This window comes from Anomaloglossus baeobatrachus, chromosome 2, assembly GCF_048569485.1.
Source record: "Anomaloglossus baeobatrachus isolate aAnoBae1 chromosome 2, aAnoBae1.hap1, whole genome shotgun sequence".
In the NCBI taxonomy this organism is placed as follows: Eukaryota; Metazoa; Chordata; class Amphibia; order Anura; family Aromobatidae; genus Anomaloglossus; species Anomaloglossus baeobatrachus.
Genome location: NC_134354.1, coordinates 126,291,373 through 126,312,262, shown reverse-complemented (window position 1 = coordinate 126,312,262; position 20,890 = coordinate 126,291,373). Strand labels below are relative to the sequence as shown.

Sequence of the window (20,890 nt, the reverse complement as noted above, 5' to 3'; positions counted from 1 at the left end):
CAAGATGTACACGGAGTAGTTTACATTGTATTGGTGTCATATCTTCAGCGTTGTCCTATGAAAATGTATAATAAAGTATTTACAAATATGTGAGTGGTGTACTCACGTTTGTAAGATACGATCTGCTGTCAATAAACATAAGGGTTTTTTTGCTAGTGTACCCCACAGATTTCAGTGGGATCCACATGCAATCACATATAGGCCTTATTCACACATCAGTGATTTTGACAGCATAAAGACCCCAATACAAATTATGCTAAAGTCATCTGAACTTTCCTCCTACAACTGTATGATCAGCCGACCGTTCGTGTAGTGTATGGAGGCCTCCCAACCCTTCCCCGACAGTTTGCCACGGGAGAGAAGGATTGTCTGCTAAATTTCTGCTGCCAATCATTGTTTTCTGGAAGGAAAGCTGTTGCCAAAGGACTCTGACAGTGGCCTTCTCATCTTCTCATAGAGAGGAACACTCGGCCAAGCCATGGGAGAGAGCGGAATCGGATAAATATTAGTTCAGCCAAGTTATCGAATGTTTATGGGGTGGGACAGATGACTGTTGTGAAAATGAGGTTTGAAACGTCTGCAAAGATGAAGTCTTTTATGCTTGTTTGTATATGACCAATAACCGAAATATAAAGTTGAGTTTGGCAAGTATGTTCCCAATATACCGTAAATCTAAGCATTCTTGTCTTCTTACATTGCAGGTTGCCCCACGGCTGAATTCTCGATGATGAAAATTGCAATTCAATAGGAATCTGGACTACAACCAAACTGACAGTTTCACTTGCTCCCGTTTCCCCCACTAGTTGAACAATACCTGCTTTTTATATTTTATAGTTACCAAAGACCTGCGCTGCTTAAAATAAGGAAAGAAATCATTTTATATATTTCTGAAAGTCAAATATTTTATTTTATTTTTTAACTTGCTTTTGCACAATTGCACCCCTCCCCCCCCACCTCTGGTATCTTTATGCATCCTGTACCGAGGGGGCTTTCCCCACTAAGGTGGTGGGCAATCGCCTCTAAGAGGAGGATAGAATAATATTAGTCTCATCCTCTAATGCCAGAGAGGCCTTCCACTCTGCAGACATATCTGGCTATGGATTGGTTTCAAACACAAATTTCATAATGCAAATATATGTCTGCACTACTTACAAAAAAAAAGTTATTTATGCAATCTTAATTTCAGGTAAAATGTTATAAGCAGATTTTTATAGCTTTTATTCTACTAAAAGATATATTGTACAACAGGAAAGCCTTACAATGTCCTTGTATTGTGTACCGGAGAAACCCAAAGCCATATGTAAAGGAGTGGACTTTATAGGACATGAGCAGGACAGAGCTAGTCACTGTCTCTTAGAGGAAATGTCCATTGCAAAAACACATGTTTTGTAAATGTAAGAAATACTAAGATGTGCAATATATATAATGTGTAGGGCACCTTAACTAACATTTGTTATACAAAGAGAAATCCTAATTCGCTCTCACACGTTTCTCTTTCACCATTTATTTTCTCATATTTTCAGTTCACGTTCATAGACTCTTTGGCTCAACAATTGTTAAAATGAGTGCGTGGATCCATCTACTCTGCCTATTACAGAGGTTTACGTGTTCACATGGTGCAGCTTATCGGGTTCATCAGTAGAGTGAAGTTCTCCTCCCCATTCGTGAGGATCTATGTGCAGGAGGCAGACAATGTGCACACCAAAGATAAGGGAAGTGAAATAGGAATGCAGCTTTTATATTTCCAAGAGAAGACCTATGCACTACAGCATACTGCACCACTTTCATGCATAGACCTCGCTCCCAAAGGGATTTTCCAGGTTTACTATATAGATTATCTATCTTTATGAAAAGTCTTCAATATCTGCACCCTCACCAATCGGCTGTCTGCAGCGCCGTTCATGTAGTCACCATTCTCGGATACAATATATATATTATATATAATAACTTTTTATCGTAATGAAAAGCAACTGAGCTGCAGTACACCGGGACAACCATTACAACTAGGGATGTTCGAATACTTCAATTATTCGGCTTCGCCCAAATACCTCGCCGCTATTCGATTATTCGCGAATATTCGTTTCGCAATGTAAGTCTATGGGAAACCCGAATAACAACTATTCGGAACTATTCGGGCTTCTCATAGACTTACATTGCGCATCGAATAGCGGCGAGGTATTCGGAAAATATTTGCGAAGCCGAATAATTGAAGTATTCAATCATCTCTAATTACAACGTGAACTCAGCTGTACTAATGTCTTTCACCGTTTGTATCCGACCAGAGCTGAAATTGGCCAAACAGTGTGGGTTCTGGGCATAAAAAAAAATGCAGGATCTCATATTCGTCACCGAAGGTTATATCATCTATATAATAAGCCTGAAAAAACCCATAAAGAGGACTTATCCACTGTCAGTTTTAGTAAATTCTTATATTTCTCATTGAATTACCAATTTAGAGTATCTTTTCTCAGATTTCTGTGTTCTACCAGTCCCTTGTTACTTTTGTAGAAATATATTGATACACTATTACTTTGTCAGTTCTGACTGTTGGGCAGTGTAAAGAAGCACTATTGGAAAAGAGGAATGGAAAAGCGAAGGAATAACTGGGGAACCTGTCAATGCATAATTCTAAGAAAAGATGCTTTTAGAATTTTTTGCTGGGAAATAAGATGTTTGCTATGACATACAGGTCAGGAGAGCTGAGCGATTCTCTTCTGAGTTCATTACCTACAGGTGCTATCCACATCCAAGGTCTTAAGAGTTAACAATGGGCTTTAGTATGTGTAATGGTTTTTTTTAATGTGTGACCGCCATGATCAGACCAAGTCATAACATTTGTCTAAATGCAGTTGTACAAAAGCTTTCGTGAGTGGCCATTCTTCACCACTGATGCTTTGACCAACGTGATTTTTATTTTTACTTTTTTATACAGTTTGTGTTAGCTTTGGTATTCCTTGTATACTTTGTTTAGCCTCATGATATTGGGCTTGTGAACCAAAGCTCATCCAGTACACTGCCATGTCCACCACTTCAGAACATTGTACTGCTATTGAGACATGGTTTTATTCGGTTCTGTTTGTTTTAACCTTTTACTCATTTACTGCTTTTTAACCGAATGTTGACACACTACAGATTGGTGGTGTCATCTTTGTCTTCACATTTCAGATACCAGGACTCAAAGTATATCTCTGACCTTTTACACCTAGGAGGTTTACATATTTTTAAGTTTAACACTTTCAGAAATCATTTGCTTCATCAATGAGACGAATCAAAGCGGCTTCCTCTGGTGAACGATATGGCTTGAGTTAAATGGTCCCACCATATTATACTGTCTTTCTTCTGAATAGGTGTAAGAGAAAATGCTTTAACACCTGTGACTACATTTGTGCCTTTCCACCAATAAATCTGCAGTTATTAACCAATGTGTCCTTTTCATTTGGTGTCATACAGTTCTGGTTCTGTGTTGTATCAATGAAATGTTTCAAAGGATTATAAAGTAATTCCTGGAGTGATTCTAAAGTTACACAGTGTATAGGGGAAGGCTTTGTTTTATCGAGGTAGCACTTTCATAGCCTTTAATTTGTTTAGACTTAACCTCCATGACAGTTGGACAATGATTCACACAATCGGCTCACCGCTTATCGGAGGCAATTCTAGTGCATGGAAAAATGTCTTGGCATGTTCAGAGATTATCCAAGATAGAAGGGAAAAAATGTAGCACTTGTTTTTCCAATTAAACTTTTGCTTTTATTTTAACAGCATTGAAAATATTTCTCTCTCTAACTTACATATTTCTGACCATGACGTTCTTTGTCATGACATCGATCACATGGACAGAACTGCAAGATGGAAGCTTGTAAAAGTGGCGGATCTTCTTATCGTTCTTGATTAATGATGAATCCAACTGAATCTGTCTTGGAGTTGGCAAATATTAACATGCACAACCCTATGATCCACATCATATACTATTCAGGTTACTTATTTTTCCAAAAAAGGTTAAAAGTTGCATCTAAAATGAACTTTACCTCCACTTGCGTGACAGCATTTTTGGCTCTTTATCTCTTGCCTCTCTGCCTCAGTCTTAAGGCCCCGTCACACTAAGCAACATCGCTAGCAACATCGCTGGTAACGAACAACTTTTGTGACGTTGCTAGCGATGTTGCTGTGTGTGACATCCAGCAACAACCTGGCCCCTGCTGTGAGGTCGTTGGTTGTTGCTGAATGTCCTGGGCCATTTTTTAGTTGTTGCTGTCCTGCTGTGAAGCACAGATCGCTGTGTGTGACAGCGAGACAGCAACAACTAATGTGCAGTGAGCAGGGAGCCAGCTTCTGCTGAGGCTGGTAACTAATGTAAACATCGGGTAACCAAGAAGCCCTGTCCTTGGTTACCCGATATTTACCTTTGATACCAGCCTCCTCCGCTCTCACTGCCTGTGCTGCCGGCTCCAGCTCTGTGCACATGTAGCTGCAGCACACATCAGGTAATTAACCCGATGTGTGCTGTAACTAGGAGAGCAAGGAGCCAGCACTAAGCAGTGTGTGCTGCTCCCTGCTCTGTGCACATTTAGCTGCAGCACACATCAGGCAATTAACCCGATGTGTGCTGTAACTAGGAGAGCAAGGAGCCAGCGCTAAGCATTGTGCGCTGCTCCCTGCTCTGTGCACATTTAGCTGCAGCACACATCGGGTTAATTAACCTGATGTGTGCTGTAACTAGGAGACTGGGGGCTGGTCACTGGTTGCTGGTGAGCTCACCAGCAACTCGTGTAGCCACGCTCCAGCGATCCCTGCCAGGTCAGGTTGCTGGTGGGATCGCTGGAGCGTCGCAGTGTGACAGCTCACCAGCAACCTCCTAGCAACTTACCAGCGATCCCTATCGTTGTTGGGATCGCTGGTAAGTTGCTTAGTGTGACTGGACCTTTAGATGACGTGGCTACACTGTTGATATCTCAAGTACAGCATGTGACTGCTACAGCCAATCACAGATGTCAGCTGTCATGCCAATCTAGGTGGTACAAAGCCCAGTGATTGACTGCAGTGGTCACATGCTACTGGTGTGATGTCCCCATTGTAGCCATGGAAGAGATTAAGTAAGGCTGATTTTTTTACTCACAGCAAGCCTTTGGACTAAAATAATGTGTGAAAATCTCCGTTAATTAGTTAACGGCCTATGACGTACATTTTCACGAAAGGTCATCATGGCAAGCAAAGAAGCGGAGCCTGCTTTATTTTTCACAGCAAACACTTGCCTGTAACTGCATCAATCAGTGCACTTTCTAATTGATGCAGCTTAACCATTTGATCGCTACTGTGAATCTCTGAGGCTATTTTCACACATCCGGCTTTTTGCCGGTTTTCCGGATTCAGCAGACTCAAGTACAGTGTGATACAGTACAATGGCAACACTGAAACCTCCGGGTCACATACTCTGGTCACATAACAGCATGTGAGCGGAGCTTGTTGCGCTGCTATTGTACTGTATACACTGTACTGGAGTGCGCCGAATCCGGCAAACTGGCGAAAAGACAGATGTGTGAAACTAGTCTGAAAGCAGCATTTACATTTGCATAATTGCCAAGTGCACACACACAGGCTGCCATTGTCCCCCAAGATGCCTTTGAGGTGAAGCCCGCTGCCATGCTAACCCACCATCGCAGTTCTCCTTTGTAGCTCAGCCACAAGCTGAGCTTCATAGGTGGACTGTTATTTCATTATATTAGCAATACTACGGAGTATGTATACATAAGCAATCAATTGATTGCATATTCAAGTCCGATAAAGAACTAAAAAAAAAAGTTTTAAATTAAAAATGTTAATAAAACACATTTAAATCCCCTATTTAACCCTCCCTTAAAAGTGAATTACATTTTGTAACAAAATAAACTTTTGTATTGTCCTCAATAGTCTATCATATTATAAAATTATTTTAAGGAAATCTGTCAGATCAAACCACCACCCCTCCCCCAATCTTCATATATTGGCATGTAGGTCTTTGAAATGTAAGTGCACCAAAACCTTTACATCTTCTATGTGTTGCAGCATTCCCGAGAAAATAGTGTTTTCATGCATAAGTAAATTGGGCTTTAAGTGCTTTCAGTGTGTCAGAGCACTTAACAAGCCTCTGCCTCCCCAGCCTCTTTAGCTAGATTGACAGCTCACTGCCTCTATGACATTAGGTGACAGGTGATGAGTGCTGTGAATTTTATATTCTCTGAAACTGGATAAAGCTGCAACATGTCCACGGACAAAAAAAAAGTCCTGATATGATCTGGTCAACTTAAAAATAAATGTTATGACGTGGGAAGGGAAAAGTTGGAAAATTCCCTGGCCATTGAAGGGTTAAGAAATTTCAATAGTCAAAATAATGAGTGCCTTTTTAATAAAAAACAGAAAAAATAGCCAGCTCATTGTGTTAGTGAACCTGGGAATAAAAGACCGCAGAGAATGCGCTCCGGCCTGGGCTGCAGGAGCTCCACACACAGAAAAGAAGAATCCAGCGGAAATCTCAGGAAAGTATAAATAAAAAGACTTCTTTATTGAGAAAGTTAAAATATTTCTACATAAATACTGGCACCAACAGGCCCCTATGGGATCAATAACCTCTCATGCGTTTCGACACTGACCAGTATTTTACCACCACTTACTTATAGAGCTGTTTTTTTGTTGGTTTATTTTTGCTTTAAACATATCCATGATTAAGATATTTTTATGTCAAAACATGTCTTAGGTTATTGATCCCCTAGGGGTCTGTTGGTGCCAGTATCTATGCAGCAATATTTTAACTTTTTCAATAAGGAAGTCTTTTTATTTATCTTTGAGATTTCCGCTGGATTCTTCTTTTCTATGTGTGGACCCTTTTTAATAGATAGCGTATAATCCTCGTCAACTAGGCTCTAATTGGTACAAAATATGGTACTAACAAACATTGTAACTGGCATTCCAGATATCACACACTTTTGGCAACATATAAAATTATTCATTTTAAATTAATTTCTTTATTATAAATATCAAAAAAGGTCCGTGGAGCCTCTGTTAGGAGTCTCGACACAGAAAATAGCCAGATATCCCTCCGGGAAGGACCCAGCCAAGGAGTGGCTCTTAATATGGTGGTCTCCTATAAAGTGGCCCTTTTAGTCAATATCCAACTCTTGAAGAGTTTAAAGATATGACAAGGGGGGGGGCGTGTCCTGACATGGAAGCGTGAGGACGCTGGATCCCAGAGCTCCTGCGCCCACAGCCTAATACTATTATATTCTGCAGCCCCCACTTACCCAGGATGGCCCCCAAGAAGAAACCGGGGGTAGCGCCCGCTTCTGCCTCCCCGGTGACGAGTCAGAGACCCCAGGGGAGCCTCACAAGGTTCCTGACGGCGCCGGGCTCTGAACCTCCGCAGGCGGTCCGGAGCAAGATGGCGCCGGCGGGCGCGTGGCGTCCTCCAGCTGGAGATTCCCCAGGAGCCGCTCGGCGTTCTCCCACAGCCTGTGCAGCAGTGCAGGGGATCAGCGGAGCAGAGAATCGGAGGACAGAGGCGGCGGTGGCACTGGACGGAGCGGGCCCAGGTACAGAGGACTGGAGGAGGGGGGAGGCTGCTCAGCCTGCCTCGCAGCACGCTGCTGTGGATAGTGAGGGGGCCCTGGGGGGATCACCAGACCCGGGGATACCAGCCATGCTCTGCACACAGGGGACCCCCCGCTCACGGGGCACACGGAACCTCACGCTACACTAAACAACATGCATGCTGGCCCCCCACAGGGGGACTTACAAGCCCTGAGAGAGCTTATTTTGGCCCTCCCCAGCAAGAAAGATTTGGAGGACGTTGTAGCTAGAATTGAATCCTCCCAGCAGATGGCGCTGTCTGCCTTGAGGGAGGAAATGGTGGTACTGGAGGACAGAATTGAGGCCACAGAGCAGGCTCAGGAGTCCCTGGAGAGCAGAATGGAGAGGATTGAGAGAGACTGTGAGTCATCCAATGCCCGCATCAGAGACCTTGCCCTGCTCTTGGATGATCAAGAGAACAGGGGCAGAAGAAATAATATCAGGCTAAAGGGTATACCGGAGGACTGGCCCCAGGAACTCCTGCGTACTAAAGTTTTAAACATCTTCAACCGGGTCACTGATCGCCCCTTGGAGGCTACCTACCTCTTTGACAGAATTCACAGAGTCGCAAGGTCGGGCCCTAGATCAGTCCCCTCCTCTAGAGATGTACTATGTCGTTTGCACTATTATGGAGACAGAGAGAGGATCCTACAGGGAGCTTGGTCATATGGACCGGTGGAGATGGATGGGGCCATGGTGAAGTTATTTCCTGATGTCTCCAGCCGCACACTATATATGAGACGCCTGCTTCATCCTCTCCTGCTTGGCATCAAAGAAGCAAACGCCTCATACAGATGGGGCCATCCCTTCCATTTGATAGTACGCAAGGGGGACTCTGTGTTTTTGCTGAGGAGGCACTCAGAGCTTCCTAATCTTTTTGCCTTCCTGGGAATACCAGACTGCTCAATTCCGGACTGGTTGGAGTGGGAACCCCAGGCACCCCCGGGGTTGCGGAGGAGGAAGGGAGGCAACCGCTCTGCTCAAAGTGGTGTCCCTTGAGGGACTTGGCATGTACCGGATGCTGCTGGGAGGAAGGAGTGGTCCAAGATGTGAGACGGAGGTGCTTTCAACGGGAGACGGAGTCAAAGAACGGGGAGCTGGGAGGCTCTCTTTCGTCTCTACGACTCCTAAGCAGGAGTCCTGGCCTTGGGCTAGTTTTCTCTGGACATAGTTTATTGTCTAAAGTTTTTGAAAATTCTATTTCTATGGCAATGTCTAGTTTAGGTTCGGGGGTGGGGGGGGATGTTTTTCTTTACCGAGTTCATCCTGGGTGGTGGGGGGTGTGGGTGGTTAACCGGCTGACCCTTCCTCTCCGTCGGGGAGAGGGGTCATTTAGTGCTAATAAGAGGGGCGCGGGTATGCGCTCTGGTCGCATGTCAGTTCTTGTCCCTATCTTTTCCTTAGTAGTCCCTGGGCTGGTCCCTGGTTCTGCGAGCGGCAGTCCTGCTGCTTTTCCACTTTCTTGTTCTCTTCTCTGAACTTTTTGCCTTTCTCTCTTCCCCCTGCTAAAGGGTCTCAGCTACTTCCTACTTTTTCTACCCCTCCTCTCTTTTTACCAGCTTTCCCTCCTTTTTTTTTTTTCTTCTCTCCTTCCCCCTTCCCCTCTTCTTTTTTTTGGTTTGCTCCTCTAGGGTCTCGCGACAGAGAATGGCGAAACAGAGGCAGGCCGATCTGCGGGTGGGCTCACTGAATGTCAAGGGCCTTCATAGCCCGGAGAAACGGTCTATCCTGCTGAACCTTCTTTGGAAAAACCGAATCCAGGTGGCCTTCCTACAAGAGACACATTACTGTGAAGCTAAACCTTACAGACTCTCGGACAGAAGGTACCCCATTGTGCACCACTCACCCTCCCCTGATCCTAGATCTAGGGGAACGAGCATCCTCATGTCCAGTACGCTCCCTTGGGAATTGTTAGACTCTCAGACAGACGACCTGGGTAGGCTTATGATGCTCAAGGGACGCATAGCTACTCAGTTATTCACATTCGTGGCAATATACTTGCCAAATGCGGGCCAATGTCCCACCTTGTTGCGGTACCTTGAGAAGATAGAGGAATTCTCGGAGGGCACTCTGGTTCTCGGGGGTGACTTTAATGTAGTGTTGGAACCATTGAGAGACAGTTCAAAAGGGGTGTCCAGTATGCCACACATGACGCTGCGGCGGATGAGACGGGGACTACATGACCACCAACTGATAGACACTTGGCGATTGCTGCACCCATCAGACAAAGACTTTTCATTTTATTCTGCAGCGCACGACTGCTATTCTAGGTTGGACCTCTTTTTTATTAAACATGGGGACCTACACTCTCTGGTGGATGCTTCAATTGAGTGCATATCTTTCTCTGATCACGCGCTGATCACGGTCACTCTGTCCCTTGAATGTCCCATCGGGAGGCAGGGTCAGTGGATATTGAACACCTCGCTACTCAATGAGCCGGTGACAATGCAAGAAATAAGGGAGGCCCTGACGGAATATTTTGACTGTAGTGGGGGGGAGGGGATGTCCAACATTGTGTGGGAAGCTCACAAATGTGTTGTGAGGGGATTATTCATTAAACATGGGGCCCGTCTGAAAAGGGAACGGGAGGCTGAGGTTACATCTCTCCTAGCAGCCATAAGGGAGTTGGAAGCAGTGCACAAGGGGTCTCTGGGAGGGAACGTGGGCGTCAATCTGGCTAGGAAGAGGGAGGAACTCAGGTCCCTGTTATATCAAAAGGCCAAGGGAGCGCTAGCTAAGTGCAGGCGGCATTTCTATGAACATGGCAATAAAAGTGGCAGGACCCTGGCTAGGGCCCTCCGGATCCAGAGGGCGAGGGGCTATGTTCCTAGAGTGCACATTTCTGGCGACAGGTGGGCCACTCTTCCAAAAGACATAGCCTCCGCCTTTAAAGACTTTTACTCCTCTCTCTACTCAATAGATGGGGGGCGGTCGGAGAGGGCCAGGACGGATCTACGGCAGCGTATCCGGAAGTACATTTCAAACTCCGGTTTGAAACACCTTAAACCGGAGGATGCGGACGCCATGGAAAGGCCCATTTCAGAGGAGGAGTATGGGGCTGCAATTAAAAATTCCCCCACTGGTAAGGCCCCTGGCCCAGATGGCTTCCCCCTGCTTTACTACAAAAAGATGGGCTCGATGCTGCTCCCCCCATTTCTCTCGGCCTTTAACAATATCTCACTCTCCGAAAAAGTCCACTTGCCGAGAGACTCCCTGGCCGCTAATATAGTAGTCATTCCTAAAGAGGGTAAAGACCCTACCTCTTGTTCTAGTTACCGACCCATCTCCCTCCTCAACACAGACTTGAAGCTCTTCACCAGAATATTATCAGAGAGACTCTCTCCATTGCTGGGGGGGATTGTCCACCCTGACCAGGCTGGGTTCATGAAGGGAAGGGAAGCGAGGGACAACACCACTAAGGCGCTGAATCTAATCCACAGGGCTAATTCGGAAGGGTTGCCCCTGATGCTCTTGTCGACCGACGCAGAAAAAGCGTTCGACAGAGTCAATTGGATATTCATGGAGGAGGTTCTGCGGGAGGTGGGGTTGGGGAGGATGATGCTCAGGTGGATATGCTCTCTGTATAGCAACCCCTCTGCCGCGGTCAGGGTGAACGGTCTCCTTTCAGATAGATTTTCCATTCTTAACGGCACAAGGCAGGGATGCCCCCTTTCACCCCTGATCTTTATCCTGACCCTGGAACCCCTGCTTAGCCGAATTAGAGGTAACATTGACATTTCTGGCCCTACAGTTGCGGGCTCCACCTACAAAATCGCGGCGTACGCGGACGATTTACTTTTCTTTATCACCAATCCTCGGGTCTCCCTGCCCAATTTACTGAGAGAGCTGGAAACATACTCCTCTCTTTCTAATTTTAGAATTAACATGTCAAAATCGGAGGCTATGAATGTATCTCTCCCCCAAGATCATGTTATTTCGCTTCAATCGGCGTTCGGGTTTAAGTGGGCTAATCACTCTCTGAGGTACCTGGGGGTCCAGCTGGCAGCGGACAACAGCCAATTATATAAGCTGAACTATCTTCCTCTCCTGCAGTCCATTAGAACAGACTGCGCAAACTGGGCGAGGGGTCTTTTCACATGGTTTGGGAGGTGTGCAATATTGAAGATGAACATATTACCACGACTACTTTACCTCTTCCAGGCCCTGCCAATTAAGATCCCGAGCTCTTTTTTTCAAGGAATTGGCCTCACTATATACTAAATTTATCTGGGCGAATAAGCCGGCGAGACTTTCCCGTTCCCTATTGTGCAGACCTAAGCGTAGGGGAGGGCTGGGAATACCTGATATGAAAAAATATTACTGGGCCACACATATGGTTAGGGTTCTGGACTGGTGTCGTCACTCTAGGATGAAACCATGGGTCGCCCTGGAACAGAGTTTCTCGGAGGTGCATCTACCGGCCATGCCTTGGGTCGGGAGTTTTTCCCCGGCCTCTCTGAGATCTCACCCCACCATTGGCGCTACTCTGGAATGTTGTTCGAGGGGAGAGGTTCGGCGCCTCCTCCTGCCGTTGCCTTCCCCCATGTCACCAATTATAGGAGATCCGGATTTCCGTCCTGGCCTCTCGGACCCAGTTTTTCGGAGTTGGGTACAGGGGGGCAGATTCAGAGCTTACCAGATGGGAGAGGAGGGTGACTGGCTATCTCTTTCGGATATATGTGGTCTCCTGCCTCCGGACCCCCTGGGGAGATGGAGGGCCATGCAGTTGAGGCATTTCTTGAGCTCCCTTCCCTGCTTCGCCCGGTATGCTGGGCCTCTCACAAGATTCGAAAAATTGTGCTTGGGAGAGGGGGCCCTGCGGCACTCACTTTCCCTGGCATACAATTTGCTATCAGACCCGGGAGATTTGCCCACCCCGGTTTATTTGCGGCAGTGGGAAAGGGACCTTGGGACGACCCTATCAGACACGCAACGAAACAACGTCCTAATGATGGCACATAAAACTTCGATCAGTTCCAGAATGTTGGAGGCCAACTTCAAACTGTTGACTAGGTGGTATAGAGTCCCGACCAGACTTCATAGGATATTCCCCTCAGTCGATCCTGTTTGCTGGAGGTGTGGCTCGGGGGAGGGTGATTACGTGCACATCTTTTGGTCTTGCCCTTCCTTGCAACGGTTTTGGTCAGGAGTGAGGGAGGTAATTAGACTGGTGACCGGCACGGCTGAGACACTGGGTCCGGAACTGTTTATTTTACAGCTTTCGGAACTCCCGGCTCATAGATACAAGCGTTCTTTGCTTAGATTTCTGGTAATGGCCGCCAGGTCGTGCATCCCGCTGGGCTGGAAGTCCTCTACCCCCCCCACATTGGCACAGTGGGTTTCAAGGGTTGATGACCTAAGGCACATGGAGGACCTGACATCCTCTCTCAATGACAGTCAGGAAGGTTTTCGTAGGACCTGGTTCCCATGGTTGGAGTTCACTTACTCGGCGGATTACGCCAGATTACTCGCTGCTCCACGGCTGCTGTGAGGCTCTGGAGGAGCACTCTCCCCCCCCTCCTCCCCCCTTTTTTTTTTTTTTTTTTTTATTTATTTTTTTTTTTTTATTCTTCTCTTCTCTTTCTCCTCTCTTCTCTCGCTTTCCCTTCCTCTCACTTCTTTGTCCCCTATCTTCTCCTATTCTCCCCTCCCCTGCATTCCCCTTTCTTCCTCTTTCTCTTATCCTGTTCTAAATTCTTTTGGGCTTTGCTTTCTCTTCCTATGTATGTTCTGTATTCTACCCTTGTTGGGTTGGTTCATAAAAGGATTAAACTGGGCCTGACTCGAGCAGTTGCAGTAACTGGATATGTACAGGGGAGAGGAAGAGTGGGCTACATGTCAATGTTAAATATTTGAAATCTGTTATTCTGCTCTCTGTGGCGCAGTTGTTATTTTGTGTGTTCTCGAGTCGGTCTTTAAAATAAAGAATTTAAAAAAAAAAAAAAAAAAAAAAAAAAGATATGACAAGGGAAATACCAAGGCCAGGTATCCATCCACAGACAGCTGTTTTGGGTATTGCCCCTCATCAGTTGTTTTGTCTTGCTGGTCTACTAGGTATTGCTCCCACCTGGCCAGAATCCTACTCCACACTGATGAGGGGCAATACCCCGAAACAGCTGTCGGATGGATACCTGGCCTTGGTGTTTCCCTTATCATATCTTTAAACTCGTCAAGAGCTGGATATTGACTAAAAGGGCCACTTAATATGGTGGTTATGGTGGCCTCCTAAAAAAAGCAACTCCTTGGCTAGGATCTTCCCAGAGAGATATCTGGCTATTTTTCCGTTTCGAGACTCCTCACAGAGGCTCCACAGACCTTTTTTGATTAGCATACTTCCCAGGGTGCAAGGCACCTAGGATTTCACGATGTTGAGCGTCTTTGCTGGCTGCCGGCAGTGTTTTTTTCTCAGACTGGTCTCCCCGAGATCAGTGATTGATTGTTTTGTCTTGCTTTATTATAAATATGAAATATTACCAATAATAAAGACATTTTAAATTATTTAAAATACATTTATTTAATGTATCAATTTAACGGTTTTACACACATGCATTCAACCACAGTGCAAATGTGAATAATGGAGATAAAGCGTTTTGGTACCATGTTACCCAGTTGAAAAATGATTGATTGCTCTCTGTGAGAGAAACAAAATTATAATTTTGTAGTTGTGATATCTTTTTATTTTAATTTAGCCATAAAAAGGTGTTACAAAGCAAGCTTTCGAGACTCCTTGGGTCTCTTTATCAGGCATGGTATGACAAAATATCTGAAGAAACACAAATATATGCACAAACAGAGCAGAGGGATAGTGTGATAAATGGACTTTTAAATAAACACTAAGCTCAGAGAGTGGATCCTTAATTAGCTTTGATTAATAGTGTGAAAGTTTTATTGTCCCAAAATCCTTGTAGGATCAGAGGTCTGGTGCCCTCAGAGTCTCTGGAGCAGGTGCCTCAGATTTTGTAGTGTGTCATAAATCCTCCTGACAGGATGAGTCCTGTGTGAACAGAGTTAAACATTGTAATGTATTTGTATAATGGAGATAAAATACATACAAACGAACATATACATGAACATATAAACACACAAGAGAGGTGAGTGTCTGTTATCTTTATTTCAAACTAGGAAATAGAATGTTTAAAATGGTTGTCAGAGTAGTGGAAACACCTTTATTTGTATTAGCTAAGCACAATATACTTTTGAGTATCTCAATCTGAGGCTGGGAATGCTTATTAAAACTTTTACTCCATGGTGTCCTATGGGGAAGGAAAAAGGTAGATGTGGTAATTAAAGGGGTTGTACACTACTTGGACAACCCCTGCTCAACCAGCATGTTTCCTTCCTGTAAAATAACACTTATACTCTCCTCTGGTTAGAGGCTCAAGTGACTTTTTTACTTCACACAAGCCCTGAAATCAAATCTGAGCTGGATTCTTTCACACCTTCTTCAGATGTATCAAAGGCCTGAGTGAGAGGACAGCCGCAGCACTGACTTTCTTTTGTGATTTGTAGGTCGGGAGACTGAAGCCGGCACTGATTGGGCACAGGGCTCGTGTGGTATAACAATGTCACGTAAGCCTTGGGAGACTTGCCGACACTGCTGTAATAGCGCTGGCCTCAATAGGGTTGTTGAGTAGAAGGGGTTGTCTGAGCAGTGGAAAACCTCTTTAAATTGGTTGTCCAGACAAAATAAAACTCTGCCCAGGGGATGGAATATGTATAAAAAAAAAAAGACAAACTCTATCATACCTGCCAATTGGCAGCCTCAGGCGAGTTGTCTACACCGAGACATGATACAGTGAATTCCAGTCCACCAGATGCTCTGTTCCACCAAGTGACTCTGAACCGTGTGTCATCAGAAGTTTTAAAACTGAGTGTAAAATCCACTTTACGTACTCCCTAATAAGCAAAAGATCATTGTGAGGATATTTCCTATAGACAGAATACCAAATGCAGTACTGAGACTAAGGTCACAGAACTGGTCTGTGTGCAGCTCCAGGCGTTCATCTGCCTGGTGGTCAGCACCATTAGTGTCGTACTAAACTACATAAGAATCATGAATGCTACAACTGGTTTTCCCACACCAATCCTAGGAGTCCATTCACATGCACTCACCAGTGGCATAATATGGTCACAGAGCGGTGGTCATTATATACGGTACTACTAGAAGGTGGCCCGATTCTACGCATCGGGTATTCTAGAATTTATGTATTGTGTAGTTCATGTATGATTTTTGTTATATATATAGATGTTGTTGTGTGTAGTTACCAAGTGTTTGTGTAGGGGCTGTACATGTTCTGGGTGTTGTCTGGGTGTGGCGTGGGGTGAGAGCGGTGTTGTATGTGTGTTGCGTGTGTTGCGTTGTTTGTGGAGCGCTGTGTGTCTGTAGCGTTGTGTGTGTGTGTGTTGCGCGGTTTGTGTGGGTGTGGTGTGTTTTGGGGGGAGGTATGTTTTGTGCAATGTGTGTGTTGTGTGGTATGTGCGTATATTTATGTATGCCGCGGTGTTTGTGTGTTGGGTGTTGTGTGTGTGCGGCGTTGTCTGTGTGTGTGGGTGTCTGTGTATGGCGGTGTTTGTGGTTCCCAGTGTGTGTGTGGTGTGTTGTGTGTGTGTGTTGGGGGGAGGTGTGCACCTCCCATCGTGCTCCATCCCCCATGCTGCGCACCCCGAAACGTGCTCCATCCGCCATGCTGCGCACTCCGAAACGTGCTCCATCCGCCATGCTGCGCACTCCGAAACGTGCTCCATCCGCCATGCTGCGCACTCCGAAACGTGCTCCATCCGCCATGCTGCGCACTCCCAAACGTGCTCCATCCGCCATACTCCGCACTCCCCATCGTGCTCCATCCGCTATGCAGCGCACTCCCCATCGTGCTCCATCTCCCATGCTGCGCACTCCCAAACGTGCTCCATCCGCCATACTGCGCACTCTCAAACGTGCTCCATCCGCCATGCTGCGCACTCCCAAACGTGCTCCATCCGCCATACTCCGCACTCCCTATCGTGCTCCATCCCCCATGCAGCGCACTCCCTATCGTGCTCCATCCCCCATGCAGCGCACTCCCCATCGTGCTCCATCCCCTATGCTGCGCACCCCCCATCGTGCTCCATCTCCCATGCTGCGCACTCCCAAACGTGCTGCATCCGCCATGCTGCGCACTCCCAAACGTGGTCCATCCGCCATGCTGCGCACTCCCAAACGTGCTACATCCGCCATACTCCGCACTCCCCATGGTGCTGCATCCCCCATGCTGCGCACTCCCAAACGTGCTCCATCCGCCATGCTGCGCACTCCCAAACGTGCTCCATCCCCTATGCTGCGCACCCCCCATCGTGCTCCATCTCCCATCCTGCGCACTCCCAAACGTGGTCCATCCGCCATGCTGCGCACTCCCAAACGTGCTCCATCCGCCATGCTGCGCACTCCCAAACGTGCTCCATCCGCCATGCTGTGCACTCCCAAACGTGCTTCATCCGCCATGCTGCGCACTCCCAAACGTGCTCCATCCGCCATGCTGCGCACTCCCAAACGTGCTCCATCCGCCATGCTGCGCACTTCCAAACATGCTCCATCCGCCATGCTGCGCACTCCCAAACGTGCTCCATCCGCCATGCTGCGCCAGCATCAGCCTCTCTACCCACAGCATCAGCCTCTCTCCCCGCAGCATCAGCCTCTCTGTCCCCAGCATCAGCCTCTCTGTCCCCAGCATCAGCCTCTCTGTCCCCAGCATCAGCCTCTCTGTCCCCAGCATCAGCCTCTCCATCCCAGCCTTCCCCAGGATCAGCCTCTCTCATCCCAGCATCAGCCTCTCTGTCCCCAGCATCAGCCTCTCTGTCCCCAGCATCAGCCTCTCTGTCCCCAGCATCAGCCTCTCTGTCCCCAGCATCAGCCTCTCTGTCCCCAGCATCAGCCTCTCTGTCCCCAGCATCAGCCTCTCCATCCCAGCATCAGCCTCTCCATCCCAGCCTTCCCCAGGATCAGCCTCTCTCATCCCAGCATCAGCCTCTCTGTCCCCAGCATCAGCCTCTCTGTCCCCAGCATCAGCCTCTCTGTCCCCAGCATCAGCCTCTCTCATCCCAGCATCAGCCTCTCTCATCCCAGCATCAGCCTCTCTGTCCCCAGCATCAGCCTCCCCATCCCAGCCTTCCCCAGGATCAGCCTCTCTCCTCCCAGCCTCCTCCAGCACGCCATGCTCCTCTGCCGACACTCACAGATCCGATCGCATACACTCACACACACCGACACACACCCGATCGCATACACTCACACACACTCGATCGCATACACTCACACACACCGACACACACCCGATCGCATACACTCACACACACCCGATCGCATACACTCACACACACCGACACACACCCGATCGCATACACTCACACACACACATTGACTATATTGCACATACGCGCTCATACTCACAACATCCGGAGATACCACATGCTTCTGGCCATGTGATCCTCCGGCAGGTCCTGGAAGGTCACAACAGCACAGTATCGAGGCCAAGAAGCAAGCGATATCGCCGGATGCTGTGAGTGTGTGGATGCGATGTGTGTGTGAGGTGTTTGTGAGAGTGAGTGTGATCTGATGTGTGTGTATGTGTATGTGTGTGTGCTGTTATGTGTGTGCGTGTGGATCTTCCGCCGCTGCAGGACCCTGATGTGCTGGTAACTATGCTAGGATGGTTACCAGCGCATCACGTCCCCCACTCGCACGGGAGCCCACACCAGCATACGGCGGCAAGGCCAGCAATGCGAGGGTAAGTGTCGGCTGGGTTGGCGGCGTACGCGGATGTGGGCTCCCGTTGGGGGGGGGGGTGTACAGTACTCACCTGGCAGCCGTGACCATGTCAGTTCGGGGAATGCGCGGGGGGGGGGGGCAGAGCTAACGTCCATTGCGTGAGGGGGCGGGGCGTGGCGTGGCCGAGTTGCCAATGCCTGCAGGGTACCGGGGCGAGAGGCCAATCTGTGGGGGGGCGGAGCCTGGCCGAGCGGCTGGTCAATCCGTGTGGGGGCGCAGCCTGGGCGAGCGGCCAATCGGTGTGGGGGGGGCGGGGCCATGGCGAGCCCAGCGGCCAATCAGCTTTGTGTCACCGTAAGGACACAATTTTGAAGCATGACAGACAGACAGAATAAGGCAATTATATATATAGATACACAGGCAGACCAAGCTAAATGATGCACACTGAGCGATCAGTAGTAGATAGTTTAGTGCACAGGACAATGCACAGCCAAGAACGAAGATCTTTTTGCTGCACAAAAGATAATTTCACCTCAGGGCCGGCTCCAGCTTTTTGTGCTCCCCGGGGGAAAAAGTCTCAGTGGGTCCCATGCACAAGCATATACACAGATATGTACATATTTGAAGACAAATTCTCAAAAATACATAGAAACAGACAAAAATATATACACAGTCATATACACTGACATACATAAACACACATCATACACTCACACTAGGACATAGAGATCTTTTTAATATGGGGAAATCAGCAACAAGCCTCACTTACCTTTCCTGCTCGTCTCCATCCAGCTTCTCCCGGGCATGTGGCTGTGCAGGGGGTGCTGCGTGATGGCCGCCACTAACAGACATGGCTGCGCACAGTGCATTCTGATGCTGCTCAATATACATCACAGGAGAGGCGGGGGCTACAGTATATACATCACAAGAGAGACTAAGGAGCTACAGTATATACATCATTGGAGAGGCTGGGCTTACAGTATATACATCACAGGAGAGGCTGGGCCTACAGTATATACATCATAGGCAGGGATGGGGGTTACAGTATACACATCACAGAAGAGGCTGGGGCATAGACATTACTGGGGGGCATAAAGCTCTGGGAGGCACATACAGCTCTCTGAGGCAAATTTGTAAATACCTCAAATTAGAAATGTAGTATTGTTCTTTTATTTAGCCTTGTCTCTTACCTCATGTGCAGGGTAGTGCAGCTTAGATATCCCTGGTTACAGCCATTGTTCGAGTGGTCATAACCATGGATACCTAAACTGCAATGCCCTGCACATGAGGTAAGAGACATGGTTATATCAGGAAAACTATAATACATTTCTAATTGGCGGTATTTTCTATTATTATTATTATACCTACTACATATTAGAATAGGATCTTTGAGATGGGAATACCCCTTTTAGCCTCACTCAAACATGCCTCTTAATCACAGGGTCATTGTGCCCACTAAGGCTACTTTCACACATCCGGTTTTTGCTCTGCGGCACAATACGGCGCTCTGCAGAAAAACCGCAACCGTTTTTTTTGCCGCCGGTTGCGTTTTTTTTTTTGCATAGACTTACATTAGTGCCGTATTGTGCCGCATGGGCTTGCATTCGGCCCGGTTTTTGCCGCATGCGGCAGATTTAGCCAATGCCGCGGCCGGATGGAACGTTGCCTGCAACATTTTTTGCTCCGGCAAAAAAACGCATTGCGCCGCATCCGGCTGCTGCCGCGCATTTTTCAATGCATGCCTATGGACGCCAGATGCGGCGCAATGCGGAAAAAACGCATCCGGCCGCCGCATGCGGTTTCTTCCACTGCGCATGCTCAGTAGAGTGCCGCAACCGGAAAAAAACGGACGGGCCGCATGTAAAAACTTATGCAAAGGATGCGGTGTTTTCGCCGCATCCGTTGCATAGGTTTCACAGCCGGATTGAGCCGCAGAGCTCAAACCGGATGTGTGAAAGTAGCCTAACTCTAGTTGCAAAAAAAAATTTACTTTTTTTTGTTTGCACTTTTGAAAAGCACAAATAAAATCTTGAATCATGAAATAATAAAAATTATATTTTAGATATAGATATACACAAATATAGATACATTATCAATAAACACAGTGGATAAGCAAGCACATTTTAGTAATTGGTCCTTGAGCTCCAGTACCAGCTCTGCTGTCTTCCCACCGCTTGTGTTCCTTTTTCCATACATACCAGATTTATCTATAATGATATCTCCCTCGGAGAACATTATTGTCTTGTCTATCTCTTCGTTGCATAAAAAAAAACCCATTGTGGTATGGTGTCCTCCCTTCAGCTACCCCTGTTGCTAAGACAACGATTGTGTTTACAGTTGGAGGGAGACATCTAGTGGTGAAACTCCTCATTACACTAGTTTATGGCACAATAATGAGAAGGAAACTCCTGGTGACTCCTGTGTGCACGGAAAGAATCAGGTAAGAACTAAAATAATATGTGGTGTTTATAGAAACTATCCTGTGTAAGTTCTCATGCTGGTTATATGCTGTTAGGTCATTAGTAATCACAGCTGAAGCTTACATTTGGAGTA

The 20,890-nt window shown here is 47.0% G+C and overlaps 1 protein-coding gene across 5 annotated transcripts in view; it reads left to right on the top strand.

The window, feature by feature from the left end:
• The window catches only part of MYO1C (myosin IC), a 207,211-nt gene extending 203,789 nt beyond the window's left edge, over positions 1 to 3,422 (top strand). For all 5 annotated transcript variants that reach the window (XM_075335325.1, XM_075335323.1, XM_075335321.1 and 2 more), the window contains one exon: positions 702 to 3,422. In XM_075335325.1, the coding sequence (XP_075191440.1) occupies positions 702 to 728 (27 nt within the window). In that variant the 3' untranslated portion in view covers positions 729 to 3,422. The remainder of the gene's footprint in view (positions 1 to 701) is intronic.
• The last annotated feature ends 17,468 nt before the right edge of the window (positions 3,423 to 20,890 follow it).